Below are 19,617 nucleotides of genomic sequence, written 5' to 3' on the forward strand. Positions count from 1 at the left end.
AAATAAACAAAAAGCCCTGTGCAGATCTAGCCCATTATTTCTCTGTGCCCCAGTTTTATACTTGGAAAACAGAGATAGCAAGCTGCCTGGTAGTGGAGCATTTCAACACTCAGAACGGACCTTTTCACATAGGAAATGACTGATTGTGAATGCAAACTTCCACTGCCACTTGCAAGTCGTACGCTTTGCCCAAATGCGTGCTGGTCACATGCAAACACATACTTATCCTTCAGAGCTAATAAGCTTTTCCAAGAAGAACAGAACTGGTGAAGTCCAAGTCTTTAGCTTCCCCTGCCTCCCGTTGTATTCATTTTCCTCTTCAGGAATTTCCTAAGACCACCCTGTAATCCTGCGCAGTCTGAAGTTTATGTTTAATCCTCATAACATACACGAGTAAAGGAATAGTCTCACTCTGCTTTGCAATAATGTTCAAAGAAATCCTGAACAGCAGCAGTAAGGCAAAGTTTGTGCTCCCGCTCTGATGAAGACCTATCAAGACCGTCACTAACCATCAGGACAGTATTTTACACCTGTGGTTTTGCAAGCTAAGCTAGAACTTGCAGAATTCCTCTCCTTGTTGCAGATTAGATTTCAAGCTCAGATTCATCTTTTGTCTTTTAAAACTCCAAACAGAACAACAGATCCTTAATAAACTTTGCTGTCAAGTTGCAGATGACTGTTAGGCTCTGAGCTGTCTTTCCACTTTATTTGCCTAGTTTATAACCTTAAAGCCGGGAGCTGCCAGGTCTGCCAGTGCAGTGCCCTTGGCTCCAGTCAGACACAGTGTAGCTCACCACTGCTCTGGCCCTTTTCTACAGATCTGGGAAGATATTTCCAGGGATGTTAAACATGCCCGTGCCAATACAAGAACCATCTCCACTTACCTGTGGCTACTTTAGTGACTAGCAAGTGCCAAAGAGCAAGTGTGGGGCCCTTAAATTCATCACCTAACAGAGCGTTTTCAGAAGACCATGGTGAAGTGTGACCTCAAACTGCTTCTGACTGTTGAAAGGAACAGGGTTGCTAATTGCTATCGTCTCCCAGTTCATATCAGGGCAGCTTAGCCAAAGACCTAGTTTCATAAGTCACAGAGGACTGAAGCCTCTTAAGGCAGCCTGCGTAACAGCCTTTGGCTTCCAACAGGATCGGGGTGCCTGATTTTCTGCAATTCTGCTGATCAATGCCTGCCTCTGCATTACGTTCACCGTGCAGAGATATCTGAGCTGGCTTACGGACTGGAAACTTCTGGCTGCGGTCACCCCATGCAATACTAATGCAGTATCTTTGCAGGCAATAGGTGTTAAAGGCAACCACAGCTACTAAACACTTCTCCATGCCATTAGCCGGACCCTGCATGAGCTGAGCAGCCGATTCACCCAGGACCTTCTGCAGGGGCATCAGAACACAGGGATCCTTTGCAGCAACCTGGTATTTGGACACTACACCTGAGCATGCAAAAAACCGCCCTCACGGGACTGAAGCTATTAGCAACTGCATAGATAATCTGGACCTAAAGGGATGGCAGGAGGGTTTATAAACTTCTCTCAGCTGATGACAGAATTACTTTAGCAGGGACAGATGCACATAAGCCACAGAGTATGAATGCTATAGTTGAAACTTTAGGCAAGACCTGTCACTTGTACCTTGGGACATATACATAGCTCTTTTTATTCTGAATGATCCTAAAGTACATCAGAAAGCAATCAGTTCATATCCCAGGTGCTCCTGGGGGGATGAGACAACGCACAATTTTTGCAGCAAGTCAATAACTCAAACAGATTTAGGGGCCTGGCACAATAAATGAGGTAAGAAGTTTCAGATGATGCTGTATTTTTCTGAAAATTCCATGGGATTTTAAAACAGCACAAGAAACTTCAGTTCTGAGCCTCATTGGCCATAATAAAACATGCATAAAGATGACAAACTGACTCTTTTTCCAAGTCCCACCCTAGATCATCCAGAGATGCAATGTGCATACTGTGATAGGCAGCATAATGTGAAAGCAAGCGTGTTACTTGGGAGAACTCCAGCCCACGGCATTACCGTGGCATGAGCTCTTCTGCCTCCGTCAGCTTCCTCATCTGCAGGAGAGGGATCATCAATATCATCCCTCAGCTGCCTAGAAATATAGAAGAATTGAAAGGTGGCACATGGGTGCAGAGCACATTCACCATCAGCACATTTTCAAGGATCAAAGTTCTCCTCACCCTGGACGAAACCTGGGGTAAAGCCTTTGAAGGGACAGGGAACAGTCCCGACTCTTCGAATTGCTCGCTACCTGCCAGGTTTTCCAGTTGAGAGCACTGAAGCACAGCAAGGTTACAAAGAAGACGAGCTATTTTAAAGCCTGCCTGGACACATACTGAGAAAATCCTCTGTTGCAAGAGTTAAAAGCCCGAAGCAGAACATTGAGCCTTCCAACGCTCAATGAACACTCCCAGTTCATCTGCTGGGAGCGTTGGCAGGGCTACTCAGATCTCCACTAGCACTGCAGCAGGATGGAGTCGATGGGATGCACTGGATTCTGCCCGGGGCTGCTAGAAGGGTCCTGGGTCAGGCAGCGCTGGGATGAGCTGCAGAACTGCAAAGCAGAAACGACTGAGCAGCAAAACAACTGAGCTGCCATTTCTGGCGTTACGTTAACCACTAACTATGAGTATTCAAGCACCTGGTTAATAATTAGTGAACAGTCTCAAACCTTATTTCATGAGGATTTGATCAAAAAAAGTCACTCTTCCCAAGCACTTAGAGTTGTTGCTGCCTGTCAACAATTAATTGGTCAGAAAAGCAGATGACAAAGACAAAGCTGGAAGAGATACCAGACCCATCATCTCTCAGTCATTGACTCAAATCCTGAGCTCAAATCTCAGAAAAAGTCCTTCTGCATCTGAGATGCCTAACACCACTGCGTTTTGCCCAGGTTCCCTCTCATTTTGGCCAAAAAGAAGAGGAGACTGAAGCCAGCTGAGTATTTTAAACCCTTAAAGTCTTTTAAAAAAAAAACCAAAACCAACTTATTTGTGCTTCTGAAAAGCCCCTAAATAATCCCTCAGCAGAAGCCTATTAAGTAACAAAGTTACGATAGGTTGGGGCAGTGAAGAACAGATTATTCAGTTTTTTCCTTGCCCATCTGCTATCCTGCTCCTACCTGCCTCTTCTCCATCTCACTAGAAAACTCCCAGTGTGCGGCTCTGGAGCAGATCACACCGGAACCTAACAAATTGTTAAAATCTGCAGGGCAGGTGGAAAGTTAGCAGAATTTTTTTTTTTTTTTTTAAATGAAAGCAATGACCCTTTTCCCGTGAGATGTTTGTGCAGATTACTGAAGATTACTTGTGAAGACATACACATATGGTTTGCCCCTCATTTCTTATCTGAGATCATAATCGTTCATGCACAGAGCTAAGGCGGCAGAGGTAGTAGTACCCAGCATAAATATTATATGACGAGAGCCTTATTTTATTAAGCTAATACAGCCCTAGGGAGGAGTGGGAGACTATGCATATTTCTACAAACCAGTGGAATAAACATCCTCCCCAAATCCTACCTCAGATATTCAAGGTCCTGTAGCCATTGTCATATCAAGTGATAAAGGACAGAGGGGTCTTGGTGAGGGTCCTCCCAGAGTCAAACTGTGCAGACGGGTACTCAGCACAGACTCCAGTGCTGTGGCTGAGCTGGGAAAGGAGCCAGCAATACTGCCCCAAGAAACATAATTTTGATGCAGGAACAGACAATAGTCTAGAGAAAAGCCCTACAGCCACAGCCAAATGTGGCAATGCATGCCGGAGGCACAGGCAAAATTTTCGGGGGCTTTCAGTGCTGCCTGCATCTCTCTGAAATCATGTTACAAGGGCAGGGTTAAACAGCACCGGGCACTTCTGGGAACTCAGCTGGGTGCACACAGGGCAGGACATGCCCTGCACAGCTGCCAGTGCCCTGGCTTCCCTGGGACCTGGAAGGATTTCCACTTGGTCTCTGCTGAGAGTGCCGAAGAAAAGCCTATTTGCAACTAATTGTTGCTGCTGAGACACACCCGCTATGAAGCGGGCTACGAGAGCAGCAACAATTCTGCTAGCAGTGCCCAAACAACTGCCAGGCGGGAACATCCAGCCTGTCCCACCATGGCTGCATGCAATCCAGCAGCCTAGAGGGCTCTGCAGCACAAAGCCCCGTTCCTTGGGCCACGATGTTCTCCTTGGAGAATTTATTTTCCTGGGTTATTGGCATCTCACACACCCAGCTGACAAGGGGAGGCTGCAGGAGGGTGAAGCAGAAGCTAAGTGACCAGAAGGTTTTCTGTAAGATGGCGTTAACCCTCTGGTGTCTTGCATCCAAGAGAGAAAAGAGGATGGGTGCTTGCAACAGGATGTTCAGCTGGAAGGTTAGCTCAAAGATAGTTTTGCTTGGTGGAAAAGTTAAGGGAGATGGTGCATTTTGCCCATGGTAAGAAGAACAGACTGAGCACAGGTAGATATTGATTAACGCAACCTCCTGTTGACAGCACAGAAAGGACAAAAGCTAAGAACTTCCCAGACCATGGAGAATGAGCTATTTTTTCACCTTAGTCGTCATGTAGCTGATCACTGAGCCACATTATAAAAATGTGCAGGAGAATATTTACCACTGTGCATGTAACCCTAGTTTGCAAGCAAGGAGAGGACTTCATTCTCATTTCAGACCCTGATGTTCAACAAAAGACCACCAAAAACGTCAACAGCGGAAGCAAAATGCTTCTGCATTCAGTGTTTTTCAGTTTTCCACAGAACATTGGCTGAACTGGAAATTACGTTGGCCAGAGAAAGAAATTGAAAGTATTATTTTCCCTAATGGAACTCAGAATTGCAGAAATTAGATATGGGAAAGTCCTATTAGCTCATCCCAGTTTCTTCCTGCCTGTGGAGGATTGTTCCCTACAGTACATTTTCTGATCCAGTGTTAAGTGACTAGCAATGGGACTTCCACTCTTTCCCCTGTTCCACATCCTGATGGATCTTCTTGTTAGGAAATGTTCCTTGATAACCAGACTTACTTTCCACTGATGAATATCTTCTCCTTTATCCCCATATCATCTTATCGGTGCATCCAAAACAGCTTTTCCTCTCTGAAAGATGGTCACGCGCTTCTACCTTGCTCTCAGATTTTCCCGTCATGCTTCGTCAACAACTAATGTGCGTACTCCATCCCTAAGAGCTGTACTCATTAATCAGTCCAGTCAGGCCCTTCATCGCTTTCATTGCTCTCTCCTGATCTTGCCATGTTTCCAACATTTCTTGTATCAAATCACCTACTGAAATAAGTAATCTCAATAACACCAAGGTGGTGGGATCATGTTCGCCACCAGTACTGAACCACATGGGTGGGTTTTTTTTTTTTTTTAAGTGTGTTTACTTTTAAACTGCAGGAACTATGCTTTGGTCTGTTCCATGTAAACAAAACTCATCTTTGCATGTCTGAGAAGCAATGAGTGCACCCAGTGTTCTGCCAGCCTCTTCCCCACCTGGCAGCAGCTTTCATCCACTCTACTTACAGTAATATTTTGTTCATAAAAGCAAGCGCTACGGCTGCAGCGCCGGTGGCAAACACCAGGTGCCCAACACATTCATTTTGTCATGTTTGGATCTGCTGCTAGCCCCCTTCGCCTGGGCTTTCAAAGCGAGATTGAGAAACCCTGTGACTCATGACCATTAGAGCCCATGGCACTTACTGCAAGCACAGAGAAGATGCTTTGGTGTCTCAGCCAACTTTTGAGTTCAATATTTATACTCTGCCTGCCTACATCCCCTCTAGTAGTCCTAGAGAAGGTTGTCTCCCTGTTTCAGGCACTCCTGTGCCAGCACTGCGGAGCACAAAAGCTGCCATGTCCCATATTGGGGGTAGCTGCATTGGAAGATGAGGATGAACCATCTCTAACGTTTGCTTCAGAGATGTTCGGAGAGCCGCTGCAGCAATGCCGGCTCCGTACGTGTGAGCTGTAACATACACCCGACATGCCCCCAAGCAGAACCCCCTGTCCAGTGGCTGTGTACAGTTATGGGGCAGCTCAGGGCACATGGAAGCCTCTGTCCGGGCCAAAGCTCAGGTACCAACACATGGCACTGACACAGCACCAGTACAACCCAGCTCAGCACTGGCTTGAATGGCAACTGTCTGCTTCCCACCCCCATCCATCCTCCTCCTCCTCCTCTCTGAGGGGGACTTGCAAAGCTCTGGGGATGGCTTCAGAGGAGGATTATAAACCAGAATAAGCTTATAAAGTGCTACATCTGCATAGAGATATTGTCCAGAGTGAGAATACCTTAAAATTACACCTTGTATAGTAGACAGAGGAAAAGCAGGGTATCTTTAGACAGACCAATCAATGTCTGACAATATCTGCCATAGGAAACAGCCCAATGACCGAAGCAGAGAGTCTGCGCTCAGTAGGGAGATGTTACTGACGGAAACACAGTAACTGTTTCCTCTCCAGGCTAAATTAAGGCAGAATGATTAAAGGCCTGAAACCCGACCAGCAGCAAAGCACTAGCCTACAAGTCCGATGCAATGCATTTTCACTGAATCAAGTTTTAACTCATATGAAGCATTTAAGAGGAACTCTTAACTGAAGGTTGGCCAGCAGGTGGGTGAGCCCCCCCATGTTACATCCAGACAGCTCCTCTCCCTCCCCAGTAGACCCGATAACACAGCACGCTATCAAGTACAGTACAAAAAGTCAGCACCCCATCAGGAAGGCATCATAGCCCAGTGGCTGCAGAGCCTTGTACACCAGGAGCCAAGGAACAAGCTGTTGGAGCTCTATACCCAACTTGATCACAACTGCACGCACAACAGTCCTCCTCTCCTCAGTTTGCCTCTATCTCCTCCTCCCCCTGCCTCTTCTTCCTGGGCTTTTCGAGGCAAAGACTGCACACTCGTATGCAGCGCAGGCAGTTGCTGTGATCTTTCAGGGAGTCTCTAGGCATTGCAAAAAATAAATGCTGCTAAACTTTAAGCTCAGCTATTACATTTATTTTTAAATGGCAAAGGCAAAGCATAAATGCAGATGTTTATGTAACAAGCACTGTCATTTTGTGGTTGGAAATAGACTTGTCAGCCACTTCACCACCCAGAGCAGGGAGGCGGGCAGAGGTGAGAAGGTGCATTGCTCAGAGCAGCATCGAACCTGCTCACCAGGTTTCAGTTCTTCCAGAGAAGGTACCCGCTCGGCACCATCAGAAGGACCCATGCCAGTGCAGGACACAATAAATTTATTTCCAGTAAGACTGATCACAGCCAGTGCTCTTGCACTGATGCGGCTCAAAGCCCTCTGTGTCACCTTTACTGCACCCTGCTGAGGGCTGCGCTACTCGTAGTAGTGCCAAGAATGGACTCAAGCCACAGACTCACCATCAATCCCTCACATAAATCTCTCATTTAATCTTTCTGCAGCTTGCCACCGCCCAAATGCTCTGTACTGGCAGGAGTCAATCTCTAGGCCCGCGATGTTGTCTGCTAAGTTTTTATTTCAGCAAAAGCCCGTCACAAGGCAGGGAAGCCAGGTAGAAGCAAGCAAAAAATCAGAGCCCTTCTCCTCCAACTTTATGCATAAGTAACTGCAGTTTTCTGTCATTGGCTCCATGAAACCATCTGCTAGACCCAAAACCCAGAGGATCCCGATGGAGTACCAACACCAGCTCCACCTTGGTGGCAGGAACAAGCTCTGTGCTTACTCATCCCCAGGACAAACATCTCGCCATCATTTGTTTAGACGCAATGACCAATAGCTGAGTTATCGGACCACAAGAGCACTGGGGATGCCAGGCAGGAAACTGCACGTACTGTGGTGTTTAACTATGTACATTAGACCCTAATTAAAAGCTGTTCAGGATCAATGGGTCTGGAGCCAGGAGTGTTTTCAGTGGCTCTACAAAGGATCAGCAGGGTGTTTTCACAGCCTTCCAAACTAAATTCACATGCAACAGATGTCCTAAGGCAGCTTGCGCTCAACACAGTGACTTTGCTTTACCCCATCACACAGCAGTGTCACCCTGCTCGTGGACCCCAGCACCCCACCTATTCCAGAGCTGCCCTGAGAGGGAAGCTGCTCACCAGGGACATTTGGCTTGTGAGAAGATACTACTACAAACCAGTAGTAGGGGCAGCTCTAAGGGCAGCTGCGTGTGGCACCAAAACTCGGGTTTCTGTTCCTGCACTAACCCAACCACTGACGCCTACCGCAAAGCTCTCCTCTTCTCTGTGCGGGATGCAGGGGTCAGGGTACTTGTGCCTGTCTGCATCACTGGATATTCCTGAAATGTTAATGTCAGCTTGAGTTTAAACAAAGAACCACATTCAGTTAAATTTTCTGTGCCCCTCATTGCAGCATTTTAAGAAAAATATGGTTCTTTACATTTTGATTTTTCAGGGTCTGCCAGGATCTCCTACCTAGGATAAACACTTGCTGAGGGATCTTTTCATGGAAGAGAAGCACTAGATAAAGAACCAATACCCCTTTTCTTAGGGAAAGAGCCAAGTATTTAGCCCAAACTCCTATAGTTCGTGGCAGAACTAGAGTCAGCTCTGTGGCCAGTGATCACCCAGTGCAAAGCAGACTAAGGGCTCTGCTCTGTGCCGCACTCCTTGGGTGTCGAGGAGCATACAGAGATCCACATGGTTGGCTGTCTTTCCACCCACACTCCCCAAGCAGTGTACAACCAGAGAACAAGGTTTTAGTAAGAGACAGGTGCACTCTGCTAGAAAGAGCATGTGATACACCATGGGCATGACCACACGTAAATAGGAAACAAGTTCACGCATACAATTCACCTCTGTTAATCCAGAAGTAGTAACATACCATGTGCGTGTTTCAGAGACCCATTGGTATTTCCTACTGCAATATTCTCACTGTGCTTTGGATCAGGGGACTGCACTCTGCCTGTTTGACTCCCCTGCTATGGCACCACAGAAATATCTGCCCGGTCTCCTGCGGGGAGGCACTGAGCCCTGCCTCATGCTACCCCTAAGGCAGCTGCATTGCAGGCATCAGTGGAAAAACTCAGAGGAAGCAGGGTAACACCAGAAAACTGCTTTCCGGGAACAAGGCAATCCCAGCCGTTAAAACAACAGCTTGAACAAAAAGAGGCAGATAGTTATACCCACCAGGCCCCATGCAGGTGGCCTTCTCCCTCCCCAGCCCCCTCCCCGTCTCCTGCTCTCAAAGCTAGAGGAGCAAATTGCTTCCGCTCATTAGCATTTGACAAATAACCACAGAAGGAAAACAAGTCCCCAGCAGGATATGAATGAGCTCAGGCCTTTATTGCCATCTGACTGCACCAAACAAGCATGTCATCAATTTTCCATGCTCTATTGCACTGTTTCTCCCTTTTGGAGACGGATGAGCACCCTTGCCCACTTGGGCAGGTTCAGAGTGGCCAAGTCAAAACAGAGCAGCAAGAAGGAATGATCTGAGAGCTGCAAGGTGGGAGCAGAGGTGACACATGGCAACTTTGGAGCCTCTGGGCACAGATACAAGTGTCAGGCTGGCTCTGCAGGGAGGGCTGTGAGCAGCGTGCTCATGCACTGACCCCTCAAACACTAACTGCAAGCAAGAGCACTGGCTTGTGGGAATAAATGTTTTAACAGAGCTGAGGCGACCCAAGGCAGCCTGCCTAGCTCAGATCCTGGATGGAAGGAGGCACAGAAAACCAGTCACCCAGTAGCCCTGCCACTGAGTCAGCACTGGCTGCTTCTAGCATACATGTACCATAAGACCAAGACCACAAGCATTTGAGCAGAGCCATTGCCTCTATTTGTTTTTGATCTCCAGTAATACTGTGATGGGGTGGCACGAGGTCTCTGGCCAAGGATTTAGAAGGGGGAAGAGGGGTACTGATCTCCACGGTACCAGCTTTTCTCAAAGCCTGTCTCTGGTACAGTCCTGACACTGTTTAGGAGCCTTCACATTGAGTGCATCACAGGAGCGCCAGGTCCCTCCTTGGGCTTTGCAAGTGCTGCTCTGGAATTTAACATTTTTCCTTCCAAGAAGGAGTGTGGACTGTCCCTGAGGCCAAATGGCTCTCATGCTCCACTTCAAAGGGGGAGGAGGTATATGAAGCATTTCTGCACCTGGCCTGGGACCCACAGGCAGTGGAGGGGCAGTTTGGACTTACCTGCTTGCTTCAAGGACAGCAAGAGCAGACAAGGTCCTTAGTGGAAGTCAGGCAGGTTTTTCTGTGTAAACACAACCATTTCAGGCAGGACTGAGTCAGTAATACTCACTGAGAAGTAGAAAAGATTATTATCTTGACATGCAAGCAGAAGGCACACTATGAGCACACACATAAATGGGCTCACACTTTCATAAACTCCCACTCACACATAATTCAAGTGTTAATAAATGGTTGGGTAACTGAGGTTTTAATGAGTAGTCAGCAGGGAGGTTAGGAAAGCAGTTATAGCCAGGAATGTAAGTGCTCATGAGGAAATCTTGGGAAGAGCTGCCATGGAGTACATAAATAAGAATTAAACATTAATCAAGAACAATTAGAAGAGTGTAGTCAAGGCAATACAACGTTCAGGTTTTTCTTTAAACTCAGGAGCATTTCAAGTTGAATCAATGTAATTTCAAGTCTTTTGTTATTTAAGATTTAAAAAAAACACGTGCCTGAGCTCCAGGAATCAGCTCTTCAGCTCATCCTCTTGCACAGTGCCAGCTGCTCCTGGGAAGAACGACTTAGAAAGGGAACTTGTACGCTGTAGACATTTTTCAGCCCTTCACATCTTTGACCAGGCTCTCCGCTGTAAATCTAGTTCTCAGATCAAATCAGGAACAACAGAAGGGAATCCAGGGGAAGGGATGGGGGATAGCTGCTCTGGGGAAGCCAGAAAGTCCCTGTACATGCCCATTACCTCTGCAGGTATAGAAGGAAGCAGCTGCTGCTTGAAGCTCGCTCTCCTTTCTGCCATCCCTCTCTGTACCTCACCCTGCTCCCACCTCTAAATCCTGCCTACACATTTGCTCTGCCACAGCCTCTGCTCATCAGGCAGAGCCCCACTCCTCCAGCCAGCCACCCCTCCGTGGGGACCAGCAGAGCTCCTGCAGCCACTCCTGGAGAGCTCAGTAAACAACAGGGGGGCTGAAATGATCTAGGGTACAAACCTTTACTCAGTGCTTTCCTAAAGCACTGAAAAGAAGGGGCTGTAAACAGCACCATAAGAAAGCACATTTATTCTTTCATTAACTGCAGGTGGGTCTAGGCAAGGCACCAGGAGATTTCCTTCCCATGAGGTGATCAAAGAGGCCAGTTCACACCAGGAGGAGACAAGAAGGCAGCACCAGTCAGTTAGGAGCTCAGGAGAGAACTGATGCCCTGCACCCACCCAGGTGCCTTCACCCATGCAGTGCTCCTGCCTGCAGGGCAGGCAAGCCCCCAAGGCTGGGCTGCTCCCCCTGTCCATCAGCAACCCCCCCCAGCTGCCTGTGCCACAGCTCAAACCCCCCAACACCCTCAGCCCTGGGGGGCAGCAGAAGCGACCCACAGAGGAGCTTAGAGACCCCAGTTCCCATCAGACAGGCTGACCTGACCTTTCAGCAATGCCACAGGCACATTTACCATGGCGGATCTTATTTTCAGTTACCTCTTTCCCCACTCCCAATTAAACACCTTTTAGAGAATTGTTCAAAACACCCTCCCCACATTGCCAAGACAAACCTCAGCAGCAGCTCCTACCACAACCTCCAAAGCACACAACCCCACCCTGACCCCCTTTTATAGCCCTGCAGGCTGGTTCCCCATCACATGCTTCCCACCCTCCAGCCCTCCCAGCTCTCTCCCTGATCTCCCCTGGGCAGGTCCATCCTCTACCCCAGGCTCACCCAGCCACCTTAAAGGGACAGCCCAGCCAGCCAGGGCTGTGTTATAAGGGATTATTGCTGCCAGGACTATGATACAGAAAATATGGTCCTAACAGCATGCTAAAGTTTGCCAGTGCCTCTTCCGGCTTCATCAGTGCACCCTGCTGCTCTTGGGGACTGGCTCTGGATTCACACAAAGTGGTTCTGCTGTTCTGAGAAATTATAAAATCAAACCAGTTCCTGACGGTTCTTGTCTGATCTAAGTAAAAGCAAGTGGCCAGCTATATATAGATTTGATTGACTGACATCTCAATAGCTTCCTGCCTGGCTTTCCTGTGTGTCATGGTACACAGATCCGAATACTTTTTACGTGGGTGTTACTTTTTTCAGTGCATCTTCACATCGTAACACCAACTTGCAAACATGGCCATTATCACAGGAGCCCTGGTTTTATGGCTGTTCTCCCTGAGTGCTGTTTCTAACCCGGGGGAGCACCCGAAGCCAGCAGGAACACCTGGCATCTGGGTCGCTGCAGCCCAAGGGACAGAGATTAAGCAGGTGCTGGAAAAATCAGGTCCTGTTACTTGAAATTAATAGTAGTGTCCCTTGCACAGCTTCTTCCAGGCACTAGTTTGTTATGTTCATAAAAACAATCCGTGAAATCGGTTCTCATTTTCATCTGCACTTTACAGCGCGGGAAAACAAAGTTGTGTGAGGTTTGTGCAGGTCTGTTGAGGTGGTATCGGGGTTGCTCAGGTCCACCCAGAGGCAGTGCTGAGGAACAGAGCTGCAGTTTGGAAAAGGAGCTTAGCTACGGCCAGAAGACCCTGGGCTGGTGTATGGGCAACAGAAAGAGCCAGGATGGTAGGACAAACTTTTTAAAAGCAAGAACTTTAGAGAGGCTATAAATCATCCTGTTCAAATCTGCTCTCAGACTCCAGGGGGACTTTCTCTCATGGCTTGGGACTTATAAGTTTTTTCTAATAAGGGCAATTTTCTAATAGTGTTCATGTGTGGCAGCAAGGCTTGTATGAAATGGGTGGCATAGCCTGAACCAACCTCTTATCCCTGGGTTCACTCTCATATCTCCGTGAGGCCTTCTTGACTTGCAGCCCTGTGCTTGGAGAAGAAAAACAGTCTGTTTATAACAGAACCGCCTGTGTAGGCAGCTGGAAACTTTGTGGGAGCTCGGTGGTGATCAATGGCTTCTGCCATCTCATTTTCGCCTGTCTGAACAATTCTCAAACATGTTCCATTTGCTGTGATGTTCTGGTTCTGGACTTTCCAGAAAAGGGAATCAGCATGTTTGGGTGCAGTGTCCTTGTACCTAATTACTGTTTATCCCAGGTAGCTAGTGGAAATTAGCAGTACATGAAGAAGGCCATTGACCTTCCACTGCCCACTCAGCGCTTCCTCTTCCTTGACTCGTGAACGTGACTCATGAGCCTGACTCTGCAGTTAAAACCAAGAGCTGCCATCCTGGCTGCTCACATCCTTCAGCCCACCTTCCTGGGACCTGCCCTCCCCTGGGACAGGGCTGAGGTTGGGAAGACCTGGCAGCCATCTCGTCTCAGGAGCTGAACCTGGGCGATGCGCCTGTCCAGTGTCTGGGCTGCTTTGATAACTGGAGGCATCAAGGGATCAGGACGTTTGCTTTAGTTCCAAGCGCTGACTCCAGTTAGGGTTTGAGCTACAGCGTGTTTTCATTTGCCTTCTGTGTCCCAGACTGGCAGGTCTGCCAAGACCCCACTTTGCTTCATTTGATGAATTTGATGAAAGGGGCTTCACAGCTCAGGCTTATTTGTGCTGCGCCTGGTACAGTTTACGCTAGTCCCGTACCCAAGCTGCAAACGCCACTGACGGCTTCCTGTTGTGGTTTCCTGCCTCGGCTGAAACTCCTCCTCGGCGGAGCCTGCTCTCCCTTCCTGTTCTCATCAGGGCCATTTCTGGGCTTAATGAAGACAACAAACAAATAGGTAGAGAAGAGTCTGGTTGCCATAAATCCAGCTCCCCGTGGGTCTTTGCTGTTGTAGGCTGAGCAGAGTAGGGTGCACAGAGCAGAACGGTTTCTCCTGAGCAGTTTCCTCCTGACGCCTATCCCGTTCCTGCCCATACAAAGCACGTATCCAGCCAGCCCCTTCCCAGCTCCAGCAGTCCCAGAGTCTGGCAGGAGGCAGCCCCATCGCTATGCTGCTGAGCGGGCTGTGGCAGGCTGGGTGAGACGGAGCAGGGCTGACCACCAGCCCAGGCACAGCTCCAGCCACTGCCTGAGAGCAGAGGCCACTTCTGGAAGAGCACAGTGGGCCCAGCCCATTGGGCAGCGACTTCTCCCATCATATTCAGAAATGAGAGCTACATTGGGAAGAATCAGGGCAAATACCCATCGTGCTGGCCGAAGAGCCAGTGTTTTCTTTACTCTGAACGCGAGTGACGCATTTGCGGGAAACGCAGATGGAGAAAAACACTCTCATCTTTTTGGGGTCAGCATCTGTGCAACGACAAAATCGAAGATCAGGCTCCAGGGAACAAATGAGACCCTTTGAATATGAGACAGTTTCCATTAATCACCGGAAATTGGCTTCTCTTTGTGGGTGGGATTTTAGATGATTTGATACAAGACCTATAGCTCTTTGGCAGAAGGGGCTCTGCAGTGACGCAGTCAACAAAGTGCCATTTCTTGCTGGATTCCCACCACGAACTGGTGCTGCAGCAGCACGGCGGTAGGTTCATTTCTGGGTTTAGGCTGTTCTGAACCGGGGGCTCCAGTTGCACGTTGCAGCTCAACAGAGACGGTGGGATTAAACTCACTTTGTGGTGATGGCTGGCCACATCTGAGCTCCGGCCTTCTTTGGAGCATGTGCACAGTGTAGAAATAGGAACTGCCAAACGGGATCAGAGTATCGGCCAAATCCAGAAACCAGCCAGAGTCAGGTATTGTGGGAAAAAATCCATAAATTTTTCAGAAGACAATTAGAGGAAGGTTTCTTCTTGGTCTGTCAACTGATGGTTAATGTCTGCCCAGAAGCACTTGGGTTTATCTTTATCTCCTTTTGCTGTGTTTGGTGCAATTGTGTATCTAAATGTTTTTTTGACATTTAATATCCATCTCATGTTTTAATCTTATTCCGTTTAAGATTTTGGCCTTATAGACCCTCATGGCAAAACTAATTTATTCAGAGAGGCAAAAGAATTTCCTTTTATTGTGAACAGGGCTGGAGAGAAAATGGTAGGAAGTCAAAGCTAAAAGCTTCGGGATGGAGGTAAGAAGCACATTTTTAATAGGGACGGTAATTAACCATTGGAACAATTCACTGAGGATTCAGTGCATTCTCTATTGCTTGAAATCTTTAAATCAAGATCAGATGGATTTTTACTTACACTTTCTAGCTGCATTCAGGGCAGGATAGAGGAATCACCTTGGAATTCTCTGGCTGGGGATATGCATGCACCCACTGCTACTCTCCATGCGATGTTTGAAATGACACTACAGATCGTCAGCTGAGGGCTGAAGAACCTCTAGGCAGACAAGTCTGAATTCCAATTAAACCTTTTTGCAAAATTACGTGTCAGTGAAGAACTTTGCTTCTTTCTTTCAGATTGCGCACCAGCAACGTGTGAGCCGACCCGGTAAGTCCCGGTAAGCGTGCAGAGATGCCAGATGCTGCTGCTCACCTGCCCTTTTACTATGGCAGCATTGCCAGGTCAGAAGCAGAGGAGCACCTCAAGCTGGCGGGGATGTCGGATGGCCTGTTTCTGCTGCGGCAATGCCTGCGCAGTCTCGGGGGGTATGTGCTCTCCATGGTCTGCAACCTGCAGTTTTACCATTACGCCATTGAGCGCCAGATGAACGGTACCTATGCCATTGCGGGGGGCAAAGCGCACTGTGGGCCGGAGGAGCTCTGTGAGTTTTACTCCAAGGATGCCGACGGGCTCTGCTGCACCCTCCGCAAGCCCTGCAACCGCCCCAGTGGTGTGGAGCCCCAGCCTGGTGTCTTCGACAGCATGAGGGACAATATGGTGCGCGAATATGTCCGACAGACATGGAAACTAGAGGTACTGGCCATTGCCGAAGGTGGTGTGGGACTGGGCAAGGAGTGCTCCCTGGGGGCTTACTGCTGCTTGCCGCCCTGACCTCCTCTGTCGCTGTCATCCCCCTCTTACAGCATGGTAAAGCCAGGTCCTTCTCCTCGGAGGCTGCTGGCACTAAGAGCAGTCTTAAATCTCTCTCTTTTCCAGTTTCTTCTTCAGAAACAGGTCTAAACATCTTTCCAAGCCTTCAGACTCTTCCTCTGAACAGCTTGTGTTGTGTCTGCTCTGCAGGGCGTTGGAGCTCTCTGCCCACTTTGCAAGCATTTCCCCATGTGCCATTTGCTCCTCTGCAGCACACGGGACGCTCGCTGCAGTTAGACCATCACTCTCCATGTGAGGTGTCTGTGCCTCCATAACACTGTGCTGAAGATGTAATGAAACCAGACTTAAATTCTTGCTCAGGTTTTCCTCGCTCTTTGAAGTCAGTGGAGGTTTTGCCCATGAGACTGAGGTACTGGGTACTGGATCAGGTCTGTCTGTTATTTAAATTTAAAAATAGCTACAGACAGGCTCCTGCATTTTATTGCAGACTGGAATATATATAATATATGAATAAGGCAAAACGCTGTAAGTGGTCACACTGGCAGCCACGTAATTAATTTCCTTCTACCTGCTGTCACCTCGAGAGTGGCTACTCAGACACTTCCAGGTCCTCTCAGGAAGATAGCTCAGGCATTCTCTTCATGGAGCCTTCCCATGAAAGATCTCTAAATTTGGCCTATTTTAGACCAAAGGTGCTTTACAAAATGAGGTATCTATGGGGTTTCTCCTTGAAGCTGATCTGTGGACACTGGTAGATAACACAAAGGACATTGCCACCTACTGGCAAACGAAAAACTACAGTTGTTTATAAAATATGTGGGGCCAGTAAAATTAACTTAGGGTCTCCCACATGATTTCCAGACTGCACTGCTCTTGACAAGTTGTAGTGTTTGGGGACAGTGAGCAGCCAGGAAGGCAGAGGCACCAGAAAGAGGTCCTGCTCTCCCAGGAATGCAAGGCTGAAAGACACCCTGCAAGCCTGACGTCAAGGTCCCCCATATGAATATGATACCTTCTCTCTTCCCTCACCAGCAAGTCAATGGACTTCAGCTGGATTTGAGGGATGGGATCAGTTTAAATAAGCAAGAAATCCTGCTCTGCAGCAGAACAGAATTCAACTCACTATTGGTGTACGCATGATTAAGGCCACAAGCACTTCAGTTACGAAACCTTCCAAGTTTCCTGTGTCATCTGCCCAAAACTGTGCTGAAGCCATGCAACAATGCAGCAGAGTGGCAGGAGGCCTCATTTCTCACTCTCTTCCAGGGCGATGCACTCGAACAGGCCATCATAAGTCAGGCTCCACAGGTGGAGAAGCTCATCGCCACCACAGCCCATGAGAGGATGCCCTGGTACCATGGCAGCATCGCCCGGGATGAAGCTGAACGGAGGCTCTACTCTGGGGCACAACCTGATGGGAAGTTCCTGTGAGTATGCAAAACCCTGGCAGATGCTGTGACCCCTCTACTTTTTACCATTTCCCCACCTCCACTACCCTGTAGTTATCTGTTTCGTGTGACAGTTCCTGAGAGGAGGTTTAGCTGAATATGGTCAGACTGTGGTTACAGATCTTTCAAAGACAGGGTCTGACACCTCAAACATATTATTGTCCAGAGAGTGTCTGGCCTCCATGAAGGGCCAATCTTGAGCTTTATTTATGTCTTATATTTAGATATCTTCACAGAGTATGCTTGTTAATGCACCAGATGATATGAGATATAGGGTTCAGTAGGTGAAGACATTTAACACTGACATGTAGACAACATATGGCCAATAAAATACAGGAGAAAGCATTTGCTCTGCATCTCTGCTGAGGTGAGGCAGCCCTTCATTTAATGATCTCCTGAAAGAGTGAGGGAAAGACAGAATTAGCTGCAGAGGGTGGAGGAGAGGGACAAGAGACTGAAGGTGAAGGGTCCCTCCTCAGCCTCCACAGAGGGGTGTCAGGAAGGTTGCAATTCCAACAGTGGGATGCTCACCCAGCGACCCACCACCGCTGCAGCCATGATAATTTGCAGGGCAAAACCTAGAGTTGCTTTTAATAGTTCTCCTTCCTACCAGGCTGAGAGAAAGGAAGGAGAATGGTGCCTATGCCCTCTCCCTCATCTACGGCAAAACAGTGTATCACTATCGGATAGACCAGGACAAGTCTGGCAAGTACTCCATCCCCGAGGGGACCAAGTTCGACACGCTCTGGCAGGTACTGTACTGTGGGATGCTGACCACTGGTGTCCTAATACAGCGAAGGCACTTTTCCCTTGTTATAGCTGCCCATGCCTTGAGGGACAGGAAAGGTCATGTGGAGGTTTAAAGGCTTTAAGACTGTACATGGGTGGTTGTAGCCCCTTCCAGAAAACACTTACATTCTCTGGGGTCTGGCTGTCTAACAGCTCACCTCATTGTATTCATTTCTGTGCACTCCTAGCTAAGTAGATCTAAGTCTGGGATATCACAGCAGCTCTAAAATAGTGCTGGCTTTACCACTGCCCTCATGCTTTACACCAGTGTAGTGCCTTTCCAAGTAAACAAGAGGATTAGTGCTTTTAATTTCTAGCTTTAAGCCAGGATACTTGAGATGGTTATGCTAATGACACTTGCGTCCCCTCAGCAAGCATCACACATTCAGCCACAGCGTGCACCTCGGACCTCTGCCTGCAGCAAGCCCTGATGAGATTGCTCATCCCAGGCTGTCCCTCTCGCATGTCCCCCACACTGCTCCTGGACCAGCAAAACTGTGGCGTGCAGATTGCCAATTTATTTTCCAAGTGACTGACTTCTGTGCAAAGAGTAGGGGAGGCCAGAAGTCTCAAGCCAGCTGCCAAAATCTTTACGTGACAGAAGATCCAAGTGCCAGGAGACACATCCTATCACCCCTGAGAGTCAGGGGCTTTGGGAAGTGGAGATGGCTGTGATGCCCCAGCAGTCCTCGTGAGGGTGGGGCAGGGTTTTTAGGGAATGTGACACATGGCCCAGCAGCTTTTGGCACTGCTGGGGAGTCGCATGTCCCTCCAGAGCCCAGCTCTGCCCCGTGGCACACAACTTGGACCGGCTCCAGGGGACGGATACTAGTGCTTCCTCCTGGGCAGGGCTGGCGGGGGGACGGTAACTCTGTTTTGCTGAATTTTTTAAATTCCCAGGACTGTTTTCACTCTGAATTTGATTGAAAACAAAGACTTTGGGGCATTTTTATGGAAACAGAACCATGCCAGGCTCCCAATTGCAGATGAAATCTGAGCCAGACAGGAGGGGAAGAGAAAGCCTCGTCTCCCCTGCGGTCTGGTGGCCAGGGGCTGGTCTGGTTGTCTCCAGCCAGAGTCAAATCCCCATTGTGCTTGAACCAGTGGTTGCTGCAGTGAAAAACTGCCCGGGATCCACAGAGCTAACCCTGGGGTTCCTCTGGGAAAGCAAAAGGTTTCTCTCAGGCTTTATGAAACACAACACAATTTAAAAATCTTTCTGGCTGGGACAAAAATAACATTACACTGAAAATGCTCTACCCAGCTCTCCTACTGGAGATTTTCCTTTTGTCTTTCTGTGGTCCTTATCTAACTTCCCAAGTTCTTCCCAGCTCTGGCAGATATCCAGGTATGCAAGCGCTTGTTTTAGGAGATCTCTGAGTGCACAGATAGGAGAGGAGAGAAAGAAATAGTCAA

At 48.3% G+C, this 19,617-nt stretch overlaps 2 protein-coding genes across 4 annotated transcripts in view; one reads left to right on the plus strand and one right to left on the minus strand.

Moving 5' to 3' along the window:
- ADAMTS10 (ADAM metallopeptidase with thrombospondin type 1 motif 10) overlaps positions 1-10,686 on the minus strand; it is a 78,865-nt gene extending 68,179 nt beyond the window's left edge. For both annotated transcript variants that reach the window (XM_087769047.1, XM_087769049.1), the window contains exons 1-2: positions 10,643-10,686; positions 10,149-10,209 (exon numbers count right to left, since the gene is read on the minus strand). The gene's annotated coding sequence lies outside the window, so the exon portion shown is untranslated. The remainder of the gene's footprint in view (positions 1-10,148; positions 10,210-10,642) is intronic.
- ZAP70 (zeta chain of T cell receptor associated protein kinase 70) overlaps positions 1-19,617 on the plus strand; it is a 28,760-nt gene that overhangs the window by 2,209 nt on the left and 6,934 nt on the right. The window contains exons 1-4 of one of the 2 annotated variants that reach the window (XM_087769052.1): positions 14,016-14,553; positions 15,430-15,886; positions 17,231-17,391; positions 18,026-18,164. In XM_087769052.1, coding sequence (XP_087625178.1) covers positions 15,485-15,886; positions 17,231-17,391; positions 18,026-18,164 — 702 coding nt within the window. In that variant the 5' untranslated portion in view covers positions 14,016-14,553; positions 15,430-15,484. Of the gene's footprint in view, positions 1-14,015; positions 14,554-15,429; positions 15,887-17,230; positions 17,392-18,025; positions 18,165-19,617 lie in introns of those variants that run through there. The other variant, XM_009471948.2, reaches the window with a different exon arrangement.

Source organism: Nipponia nippon, unplaced genomic scaffold, assembly GCF_047370975.1.
Source record: "Nipponia nippon isolate SJK-2023a ecotype South Korea unplaced genomic scaffold, ASM4737097v1 scaffold_31, whole genome shotgun sequence".
Lineage (NCBI taxonomy): Eukaryota > Metazoa > Chordata > Aves > Pelecaniformes > Threskiornithidae > Nipponia > Nipponia nippon.